General features: G+C 43.3%; 1 protein-coding gene across 1 annotated transcript in view; it reads right to left on the reverse strand.

The window, feature by feature from the left end:
- The window catches only part of LOC126456512 (ATP-binding cassette subfamily C member 4-like), a 108,439-nt gene that overhangs the window by 35,677 nt on the left and 60,507 nt on the right, over window positions 1-12,255 (reverse strand). Inside the window, exon 19 of the mRNA XM_050092262.1 lies at window positions 9,268-9,465. Within this exon, the coding sequence (XP_049948219.1) occupies window positions 9,268-9,465 (198 nt within the window). The remainder of the gene's footprint in view (window positions 1-9,267; window positions 9,466-12,255) is intronic.

Below are 12,255 nucleotides of genomic sequence, written 5' to 3' on the forward strand. Positions count from 1 at the left end.
TCAGCTTTCGAACATACAAGGTATCACGGCAAATGTTGTCCGCTGCCATCCTTAGCCTGATGTTCCTCCCATGATGGATTTAGGGTCATGCTTCTGTGGGTTGAATTGAGCTCATGATGGCTTAGAGACTGCTGGTGTTTCACCACCAGCAAGAGATGGACTTCACTTCATTGCGTGTCATCCACCCTGATGCCACCCACTCTGACCAGGGCCCCTCCCCACGGGCACCACGTAGCCGCAGGAAAGCCACCTGGCAGGATGGCCGTTGCTGGGAGTCCCGATGCCCCAGGGGATGGGTATCTACCCCTTGGCATACATGTGGAGTTAACGGCACAGGCATCAGCAGAGTGATCCCTGTGTCGTCGGGAGGCTACAACCAACAGGGTACATGGCGGCCCCACCACAATGGAGTGGCTACTGTGCTGGATGTCAGGTGCAAAGTAGTCCATGGTCATAGTCGACGCAGAAATAGACACTGCATAGCACATGGTGGAAAACGCACCCAAGAACGTGTCCACACCCAAGAGATGGAGAATGGGCAGGACTGCAATGTGACGATGAGAAACTGGGCTAAAGATCTCAACGCACAATAGACATGATGCACCATGTAAGGCACCCTTCCCCAATTGGCTCGCTCTTCAGGAAAATTTTGAAGAGTGGAGGTCAAACCCTACAGGGGACCATCACATAAAGGCTGAAACATGTGAAACTCCTTTTAGTCGCCTCGTACGACAGGCAGGAATACCTTGGGCCTCTAACAGTTATAAACATTATCTATTCAACGTATGAAAAAACAGTGAAAACTTATAAATATTAATTATTTATATAATATTCTATGATATAATTGGACATATCGATGTGTATCATACAAAGACAATGATAATTTTAAATTCCTTTTATGATCTGCATTTGTCTTCCTTTGTTTTTACCTTTTGTTGGTTGGCTTTTGTAAGTTGCGGACGCATATCGAACTGAGGTCTGTTAAGAAATTGTAATTATTTGTTAATTATTTCTTGAAAATAGAGTTCATTATTATTATGTAAATAAGTGAATAATTATTTGTAACTTTAATTCCTCTCTCAGTAAGCATTATCTGTGTTAAGTATTTCTTTCCGCTGCAACGAGCGCAGCCAATGATTATAGCGATTTGTATCGCGTTTTTTGTCTGTGTTTTCCTTAGAAACAAATCAAATGTTTGCTTGATGAGGTCTAAATAGTGCACAATGTGAAAGTATAGTTTATAGAATTTAATAATCATTTCAAATACTTACTTATTTGGTCTAACAATAGAAAGTCTCTATCAATTGTCTGCCGCCATCTTAACAATTCTCAGCGGCAAATTAAAATTACGCAACTCTGCAGACATAAATGCCGAATGTAATACAAATGTGTAAAAATAGATGTGCACCGGTGGTTCCAAACTCATTTTAATGAAAATGATTCGAATCAGATTGGTTCTTTAAAAACAGTGCTCATAGCACGATCGTTATAACAAACTTTTCTAGCTGATGTATGGAGCCGAAATTAATTACGCACGAGTTGCAAAGAATATTGTTTCAGGTAACGTACGTCAGTGTTGTGCGCGGCTGATATTCGGTGGTTTTAATTATCATTTTGATAAAGATAACTGTTTCCATCATAATCCATAGTTGTATAGAATCCATTGTATGAACTGTGATTTAGTGACACTTACACAACTTACAGACAACACTTTAACACGACGTTAACTTGGAGTTCTTTAGCAACTTGATACAATCTTTAGCTGGGAGAAAAATTATTTAGTAATTACTCAATGTAATAAAATAAGATCATCATTTCCATTTACAAATTAGTTAAATACCAAACCACTGAATAACACAGCGAACGCCACAATGTCCTGGGGTCCAAATGAACATCACTGAGTGTCCACTGGTGTAGAGGGCAAAAAGACTCCTGGATTAACAGTACCAAAGGAAGGGTAGGGAAGTACTTCTCGTTGTCGGCTGCTTAAGGAGTCACTACAAATGACGGACTCACCAGAGCAGGAGCAGATATGATCAAGAGTGCGATAGATGGCAACCAACTCTGCAGTGAAAACGCTGAAGCCATCCAGCAAGGAGCATTGTTTAGTATGGCCAACATGAGCATAGGCATAGCCAACAAGACCGTCGTCCAGTGATCCATCAGTGTAGGTTATTTCTGAGCCATCAAACTTGCCGAGAAGAGAGAGAAAATGCCAACGGAGGGCCCCAGGTGGAACTGAGCATTTGGGGCCTTGCACTAGGTCCACCTGAAGCTGTGGCCAAGGTATGGACCATGGAGGTGTTTAGTAGTGGGCCTGCAGGAAAGGTAGTAAGAGAGGAAGCGTCTAGCTCTTGAAGTGACCCGACACGGATGGTGAAGGGATTCCCAGTTCTGGGCCGCCGTTGTGGGAGATGGACTGCTGTGTTGGGGAAAAGAAGATGGTCATTTTGATGGCGAGGCGAACTATGTATGTGAATGGTATAATTTGTGAGCAATAGTTGCCGCCAGAGCTGCAATGGAGGAATGCCAGCTTCCACAAAAATGCTGTTCATGGGGCTAGATCAGAAGGCTCCCGTCGCAAGGCAAACTCCACAGTGGCGGATAGGGTCTAGTAGACCCAGTGTAGAGGGGGCTGCTGAACCATACACCACACTCCACAATCAACACAGAACTATACCAGGGTTTGGTATAGCTACAGCAGTGTACGACAATCAGCACCCCAATTGGTGTTGCTCAGGCATCGAATAAGATTCAAGTGTCGCCAGCACTTGACAAACTGACAAAGATGGGGAAGCCAACTTGAGCAGGCATTGAAGACCAGTCCCAGAATGCGGTAATTCTCCACTACATCTAATAGTTGGTCTAAAGTTTTGGATTGGGGTGGATGGTATGACGATGACAGAAGTGCATCACACAAGTTTTGGCAGCCAAAAACAGAGCCATGAGTGAGGGCCGACAACTGTGTCTTCCGTATAGCTCCCTGCAGTCACGTTCAGCCACAGCACTAGAAGAGGATCAGAATGAAATACAAAAATCGTCAGCATATAGGAGGGGAGAGACTGGTGATCTTAATGCTAATGTGAGACCATTCACAGCAATTTAAAAGAGTGGGACACTCAGGACAGAGCCCTGTGGGACCGCATTCTCTTGTGTATGGGGGTGCACTATGGGAAGCACCGACACGAACTCTGTGACTGGAGTGTGACAAAGTCCGTATAAAAATCAGGAGTGGGCCCAGAGACGCCATTCATGCAGAGTAGCGAGGATGTGGTGTCGCCAAGTGGTATCGTAGGCCTTCATGAGATCGATAAAGACGGCAATAAGGTGTTGTCGCTGGGAATAAGCTGATCAAACGGCAGACTCCAGATACACCACGTTGTCGATGGCGGGGCGTCCTTTATGAGAACTGCCCTGGGACAGAGCCAGAAGGTTTGGAGACTCAAGAAGCCAACACAACTGTTGGCTCACCATACATTGAAGCAGCTTGCACAGAACGTTGCTGAGGCTGATCAGACAATAGCTGTCGACATCTAATGATGTCTTCCTGAGCTTTAGTACTGGAATTATGACACTTTCCCACCATTGCAATGGGAATTCGCCATCGTTTCATATGCGGTTGAAGACAGTAAAGAAGCGGTGTTGGGAATCTGCTGAAAGATGTTTCAGCATTAGCGAATGGATGCAATCTGGGCCGGGGATGTGTCAGGACAGTTGGCAAGGGCACTGAGAAATTTCCACTCACTGAATGGGGCATTATAAAGCTCAGGCTGGCATGGAGCAAAGGAGGCATTGTCACTCCACCCTCTGTTCTCTGACACATAGAAGTAAGCATAATGCTCAGCAGGATGCTCTGGAATTACATCTGGGTCGGAAGATACAGCTCCACTTTTGGAAATTCCAGGTACACCTGGTGGGTGCCGATAGCCGTTAAGTCGGCGGAGCTTTATCCAAACCTGGGAGGGGGAGGTTCATGTTCAAATGGTGGAGACTGTTCCCAACACCCCTGGTTTCTTCGTTTGATGAGGAGGCGAACCTGTGCTCTGAGCTGTTTGAAGGCGATAAGGTTCTCCAGGGAGGGGTGGCACTTATTACGGCGGGGCCTGCCTATGGTCTCTAATGGCCACAGCGATTTCCGGTGACCATCAAGGCACCGACATCCACCGGGGGCAACCGGAGGAATGAGAGATTGCCGATTCAGCTGTGGTAACAATGCTCTTAGTGACGACATGGATCACTTCATCAATGGTGGCATGCAACGGATACTCAGTGTTGGTAGCAGATGTGAGAGTGTTCCAGTCAGCCTTGGGAAACACCCACCTGGGCAAATGTTGAGATGAGGGACACTGTGGTAGGGACAGGAAGAGTGGAAAGTGGTCACTACCACACAATTCATCATTTGCTCTCCAGTGGATAGATGGGAGAAGGCCAAGACTGCAAATCGAGAGATCAATTGCCGAATACGTGCCATGTGCCATACTGAAATGTGTCGGGACACCTGTATTTAGGAGGCAAATGAGAAGGTGAGTTAGTAGGTCAACATCTTTGCCACAGCCATTAACCTTGGTTCCACCCCACAAAGGTTTATGGACATTAAAATCACCCAGAAGCAGAAAAGGTGGGGGGAGTTGCAAAATGAGTGCAGCCGAAACATGGAGTGGTGTGTCACCATCTGGAGGAAGATAGATGTTACAGATGGTGATTTCCTGTGTTTTCACCCTGACAGCCACAGCTTCCAAAGGTGTTTGAAGCGGCACAGGTGTGCTACAGAGATAAGGACAGAAATACATACTCCACCTGACAGTGTCACAGGCAGGACGGTTTTTGTAGTACCCCCGGCAGCCATGAAGGGTGGGGGTCCGCACTGTGGGAAACCAGGTCTCTTGAAGGACAATGCAAAAGGTGGGTCTACTGCTTAAGAGTTGCCGTAACTCAGCCAGGTGGGAGAAAAAAGCATCACAGTTCCACTGGAGAAAGACTTACTTTCATCTGGGCTGGCATGGAGTGACCAAGGAGGCAAATTAGGCTTCAGTATCATCTGTTGCCACTGGCTGAGTGTTGGCATCCAGTACCATTGAATCTGCATTGTCATGGAGATCTAGATCTTTAGGGGATGCCAGAATCTCCACCTTATCCTTGGACACAGAGCCGTGGGGGAGTGCTGATGTAGGTGCCACTGGGGGTTCCCATTTCTTCATGGACTTCTTCCTTGATGTTTTGCCCTTTCGCCACTCCTTAGGGGCTTGCTGGGAGGGCTCCTCGGAAGTAGCTTCAGGGACAGAGGAAGACCCTGAAGCCCTCCAACCAGCACCCAGTGCCTCTTTCAACCACTGGCTGGTGTCTGCTCGACCACTCACAGAAAGGGATGGGGGAGGGGGTGGGGGTGGGGGTGGGGTGGGGGGGATGGCCGACGAAGGTAGAGTCCAAAGGGACTACTACTGCATAAGATGAGCCGAAGGAGGAGGCGGCCATTGCTTCTCTGGCTGGGGAGGGGTGGGGGGAGGAAACTGATGTCCCCAGCATTTGGGGGGGGGGGGGGGGGGAGGGATGCTGCCAAAGTAGAAAGCTCTGGGAGCAGCAGGAGATTTAACCCAGTCAACTGGATGGGGGAGGAGGATGGGTGGCCCTGAGGGCCCACTGGAGCAATCTTAGAGGATGGGCGTAACGGCATCATTGATGGCGACACCATCATGGCAGCAGCATATGAACCTTGTGGAAAGATAGCCTGTTCAGGGTCTTTTAGTCCAGAATTTTGCACTCTTTTTGGAGTACTGGGCAGTCCAGTGAGCAGGGGGAGTGATGCTGTCCACAGTTCACATAGGCACCTATGGAGAATTCGGACGCAGCAAATGTCCGCAGCCTCTACATGTGGTGCTGGAATGGCGCTGGGAGGACATGTGCCCAGATTTCCAGCACTTAAAGCACTGCATAGGGGGGAGTGGCATAGGGTTTGGTGTCACATTGGTAAACCATCACCTTAACATTTTCAGGTAATGAATCACCCTCAAAGGCCAAGATGAAGGCACCAGTGGCAACCCTATTGTCTTTGGGTCCCCTGTAAATGCGTCAGAAGAAATGAACATCCCACCGTACTAAATTGGCAATTAGTTCATCATCCGACTGTAACAGGAGGTCACAATGAAAAATAATTCCCCCGACCATATTGAGGCTTTTGTGGGGAGTGACTGAATCAGGAGTGTCAGCCAGCTTGTCACAGGCGAGAAATGCCCAGAACTGGGTTGGGGATGCTATCTGAATCAAAACCGACCATTGCACATTTTGTACAGTGCTGTCACTTAACCACACTTATCCTCCAGATGCTCAAAAAAATACAGACTTCGTTTCCAGAAAGGAGTACCCATCAGTTCTGCTGCAAACTAAATAACATTGTGAATAAGGATCCCGTTACTCTGAAGCCCTATGTTCCTCCCAAGGTGTTGCTAGGGAGGGAAACGATTTAGGGTCCTATCTGTCAACATTGTATTGTATCTTTCCCTTCTTAGAGACTGCTGGTGCCATTCAGTCACCAGCAAGAAATGACAGGCTGCTTCATTGCAGGTCACCCGCCCTGATGCCACCCACTCCAATCGGGGTCTCTCCACGGGTGCCACCCAGCCACAGCGAAGACCACCTGGCATGATGGTTGTTGCCAGGAGTCCAGATGCCTCACGAAGACAGGCATCTACTCCTGGGCATATGTGTGGAGTTTACAGCTCAGGCATGAGCAGTGCGATCCCTGTGTTGCCTGGGGGCTACCACCAAATGGATTCAGGATGGCCCCACCACAATGGACTGGCTACCATGATAGATATTGGGTGCAGAGAAACCAAATATTGTCATGGGGGCGAAAGAGGACAGGAGACAATGGAAGAAGATGAAATACCCCGAAAGTGTCCTCACCCAAATAGTTTAATTGCTGGTGGAAATGCAAAGCCATGATAAGAGACTCAGGAGATTGAATCTAAAGAGAACTTCCGTGGAATTTGGAAAGTGGCAGGTCAAACCATAGAACGGGACATTAACTCTTAGGGCCAAAAAGTGAGAGACTCATTGCAGTCGCATCTTACAACAGGCAGGAATACCTTGGGCCTATTCTAACTTCCAGACCCGCAGGGAGGGGGGTGGGGGGGTTGTACTAAACTGTACACTTCACAGTCCAGCACCCGATTTCAGAGTCAGTATGACCAATACGTAGTCCGGCTGGAATGGTCCATTACCTCCAAGCCTTTTTCTGGTGTATCACCACCTTTTGTGATTTTTGAACAGTGTAGTCTCTAGCTGAAACTCAGTCTTTCTCCTCTCAGCTCCTACTACCAAACCCATAATCTCCCACTACTCTTCTATTCTTTCCTCTGCTACTATCATTAACAGTTCATAGTGGTGTCTAAATACAGTGCAGGAAAATTCTCACATATTCTTAAGTTGCGGTCACCATTTATAAAATAATGTAATATACGTGACTTCTATAGCACAGGCAAAATTATGACATTCTTAACAGCTAATGTCACCACATATGGAGACTTAAGTACATAATGTACTAGACAAGTATAATATAATGCAATGAAATTTTAGAAGCTAATGATACTGTGTGAGATATCAAAGATTAAAATTATAAAGTAATGTATCTGATGGCGTGCTGTACTACATTTTAAAAAAGGTTACAGGGAGAAGATCAAGCAGAGTGAGGCAAATTGTTGAGTGTGTATTTTCTGTTAGTTTCACAAACTAATCTGTGCCTTGGTATATCCAAAGTAGTTCATTCCCAGACAAGTTATTTACTATTGATTTTTGTGTAGATTACAGAAACAACATACAGCTTAAAATTGTCAGCACTCAACTTCCTAAAGAGGAAAATAGTGCTCCCTAGCATCCTCCTTACACATTGCACTTTTTATTTTTGTGTTAAATATCACCACACAAGCACACCAGAAAAATATGAGGGAGTACCAAAGAAAACCAGAATAACATTGCTGTGGGTGGAGCTTGTGTAGTATACAATTCTGCCACTGCATATGTATAACAAAACTCATTGCCAGTTCAGTGACATCTGTTGTTGACCTGGCTTGTTCTGTTCATCTGCAGTGATCGTTTTTGCTACTGCTGTTTTGTTCTTGTTTCATTTTTATGATTACAGGTTTAAGTGAACAATGTGCTGCATTGAAAGTTTGTTTTCTACATGGTAAAAATGCTGCTGAAACTTCAATGTTGAAAACAGCTTACAAAGATGATACTGTGGGGAAAACTAGAGTATGAGTGGTTTGCTCAATTTAAAAATGGCAACATGTCTATTTATGATAAACCATGTTCTGGATATCCATCAACAGCCAAAATCTATGGAAATATTGAAAAAATTCAGGCTGTCGACAGAGAATTTCTGAACTGCCAGAGATTACAGGTTTATCTTGGAGCCTGGTTCAATGAATTTTAACAGAAGATTTAGGAATGAAAAAGGTTGCTGTCAAGTGTGTTCCTTGAATTCTGACTGACGAAAGGAATGGCTAGTTTAAACATGTCATGCTTTGAAACAACAGCTTGAAATTCATTCAGATTTTCTATGAAAGGTCATTACTGGCGATGAGTCATGGTTACAACCCAGAAACAAAGCAACACACAAGCCAATGGAAGACATCGTCACCCCCTCCAAACAAAATGTCGTCAAGTCAAACCAAACATGGAAACAATGCTGATTTGCTTTTTGATATCAATGGAATAGTTCATTCAGAATTTGTTCCCCCCAATCAGACTATTGGTCAAACCTATTATTTTGAAGTTAAGAAGATTGCACACGATGTTCATCAGACAACTCTATTTGTGATTGACAGACTAGTTCTGCCACCATGACAATGCATCTCAACACACAGCCGCCTTTTACAGTTTTTGGCTAAAAATGGCACGATTCCACTGCCCTGCATACCTTACTGACCTGATCTGGCTCCATGCAACTATTTCCACACTTTGAAAGGGGCATGAAAGGACACCAATTTGACAACATTGAAGAAGTCAAGAAAAAGGAGGGGGGGAGCTGTCAGCCATTTCTAAAGATGACTTGTTTTAACAGTGGAAGCACCAGCAGAACAATGTATTAGTTGTAACGAAGAGTATTTTGAATGGGATAAGGTTGCTTTGTAAACAGTTTGAAAATATATAGCTTTTAAAAATAATTTTTTTTTTTGGGTGCCCCTCATATGGCTATCAGAGTAAAATGAATGTCATGGAGACACTTCTGCATAAGCCGCTGTAAAATTACAACACACAATACACTCTTACCTCTCTTAGTTTCTGAAGATATGGAAGTTTCATCTTCATCCTCAGATAGGTCCTGTTCAACATTTGTGAATTCTAACATCCTCTCTACAGATGTCATCTGATTGACCAGTTCCGCAGATTGTCTCAGGCCCCACTGGAATGTTCCACTCAGACTTATAGCCTGAGTTACAGCTAAACCTACACTTCCACCAAACATATCTGAAATTAACAAATTATTGACAGTTTTGTTGATCAGAATGTTTGATCATATTGTTTTAATTTTGTGCAAAATTTGCGTTTTCTTCAATTGAGAGAAATCCCCAAAAGAATTTGAAAGTTAACCTAAAAATGTGATTAGGCAGCCAGCCTTTGAATGTATGAATATTTAAATGTAACCATTTGTAGATGTGTCAACTGGTAGCATTAAGGAGAGACGGGGGGAGAGGGGGGGGGGAGAGGGGGGATGGGGGGAGAGGGGGGATGGGGGGGGGGGAGAGAGAGAGAGAGAGAGAGAGAGAGAGAGAGAGAGAGAGAGAGAGAGAGAGAGAGAATTTTCTTGAAGTTTAGCAGTTATGTCTTTTGTACATGTCTATCAACTGCCGAACACCTTTTTGGTGCATAGTCATTTATCATTTTCCATCAATGCAGTTCTTAGTTAATATAGCAGAAGATTAACATACAACATGTTTGTGCAACAAACATTAAAATGTACTGGAAGAAATTTCCCTATTTCTATCTATAAATAAACTCTGCAGATCCTGAGACTACCAGTTTACGTCAGCAATGACTATCTTCAGATCTGCAGCAAAACTTGGAAAAGACGCAAATACAACTAGTGGATTGTCTACAGGTTAAAATAATGAAATACACCATAACGAAAAGTATTTCTGACATATTTGTGAAAATTATACACTTTAAATATGATGAAGTGTAACTGTTTTTAAAACTTGTCCTAATATAATGGAGCCATAGTGGCATCAACAAAAGAAACACAGAATCAGCACAGCATCGTCATACTTACATATCATCTTGTTAACAGTGCTACTGTTCATGAACTGTTTTACAGTAGCCACAAATTGTGTCACAAGCTCGCCAGATGTTGCTTGTGTAGGTGTACACATTCTTCACTCATTATTGTACGATACGGAATGAAAAGAAGAATACAATCAGTAAAGTGTGTAGTGGGATAACCGGGTGTGCAAGTCATCACAGTAATAAAATGCAAAATTTAAACATGGGTGAAGTTAGATTGTAAATAAGGGAAAATAAGTGACCATAATTCTGGTATGCTCTTGGGGTCAATTTTAGACAAAAATATGGTAACATACCTAAGAGCTTATGGATTTCACAAAATAATATACAAATGATAGAACAAATAGGGAAGGAAGCCAAATGAATGAAAACAGCCTTTAATAAATAATCAGTGCCCCCTGTTGGCATGACTGCCAGAATGCCACCTGGACCAAAGAGTTCAAAGGAACTTAACCATCAGAGGGCTCATTGTAATCTGTGACAGTTCCTAGAAAAGAATGGTAGAACACTGTACTAGTCAATTAACAAGGTTGTCTAGTTATATGTATAATCAGAGAAGGGACAAGAAAACATGAGTAATACTCTCAACTTAAGAAAATTAATTATGTATAACATTCTATACTAGACAAAAAGGAAAAATTTATTTAGAGAGGCATTCAGTAATTAATGCAGAATACCGTCAGATTAAGCAAAGGAAGAGTTGGGTACAAAAATCACTCACTGTAATATATTTGTGACCATGTCACAGCTTCTTAAAATGTTCTTTATTGGACTGCTAACAGAAAAAGCTCCACAAACTGACAAGCACTTTCACCATAGAAGAAAGCCAGGAGTCAGTGGACACTGCTGTCTAATGATAGATTAACGTGTCTTCATCCTATCATTGTCACCAAATGGAGGAATACTCCCAGTAACAGGTTTCACCAAGCACATCTGATTTCCTTTTGTTTTGTATCTCTTCTTCCTAACGAACTCTGCATTTGTTCCTTTAACTTTGAACATTTCTGATTATCTTATCTGAACACACCAAACAACAATTAACAGACACCAAGTTTATTAATTTTGATATATCTCATTGCAGAACAGTTCAAGGACAGGAAACAGACATGCTTCAGTACACCACAACAAATAGAACGTTGTTCATGCAGCATTTTTCTTTTGTGTGTGCATTGTATGACACCACAATATTATATTGTGAAGGGTGGTTGCAAGAACAGTCTTTATGCTCAGCCAACCTTTCTACTCCCTCGATTTCATTTTCTGTGGAAAAACTAAACCAACATAAAACTTAAGCATTTTCTTAAGAATATTTAGTTTCTATACCGTTTCCTTTACTTCTGCCTTCAAAAACCATGCATGGGGTTGTCATATTCTCTAATCTGCACTATGCACAGACTTAGTGCTACAGACAAAATTAACAGCACCTTTTCGTAGGAAATTTAATGTAGTTAAATTTTGTACTGGGATACGTTTTCTCTAGGTGCTGTAGTTCGAATTATTCAAGAAAAACATTTAAAGTGACCTCCAGATGCACCCACAGACTGTGCCTACACCCTTGTTTTACCTCTTATGGGCTATGGGGTATATACTTCCCACCAAATTTATTTCTTCACAGTGTTTAAGGGGAACCTGTGCTACCACTACCGCAATTCAGTTGCAGTCCACTGCAAAAGATGTAGTTTCTGTTTGTTGTGAAATATAGCCTCCAGAACTGTGGAAAGTATGTATACCACCAAACAATGGTGTTTTAGATGTTATTGCTAAGTATGGTTACCACCAAATTAGTTTCTGGAAGAAACTTGGGAAGTATACTTACCATAAAATCAATCTCTCATTTGTTGCCCCTGTGAAACATACAAACCACAAACCTACAGGTATCTCAAAGCTTTTGGGAATGTGTCTTACCACCTCTGTCTATGACATCTTGTGGTAGTACACTGCACCAAGTGTATGAAAACTGCTACAACGGTCAGTTTC

The sequence above is a fragment of the Schistocerca serialis genome, chromosome 2 (assembly GCF_023864345.2).
Source record: "Schistocerca serialis cubense isolate TAMUIC-IGC-003099 chromosome 2, iqSchSeri2.2, whole genome shotgun sequence".
Taxonomy (NCBI): domain Eukaryota; kingdom Metazoa; phylum Arthropoda; class Insecta; order Orthoptera; family Acrididae; genus Schistocerca; species Schistocerca serialis.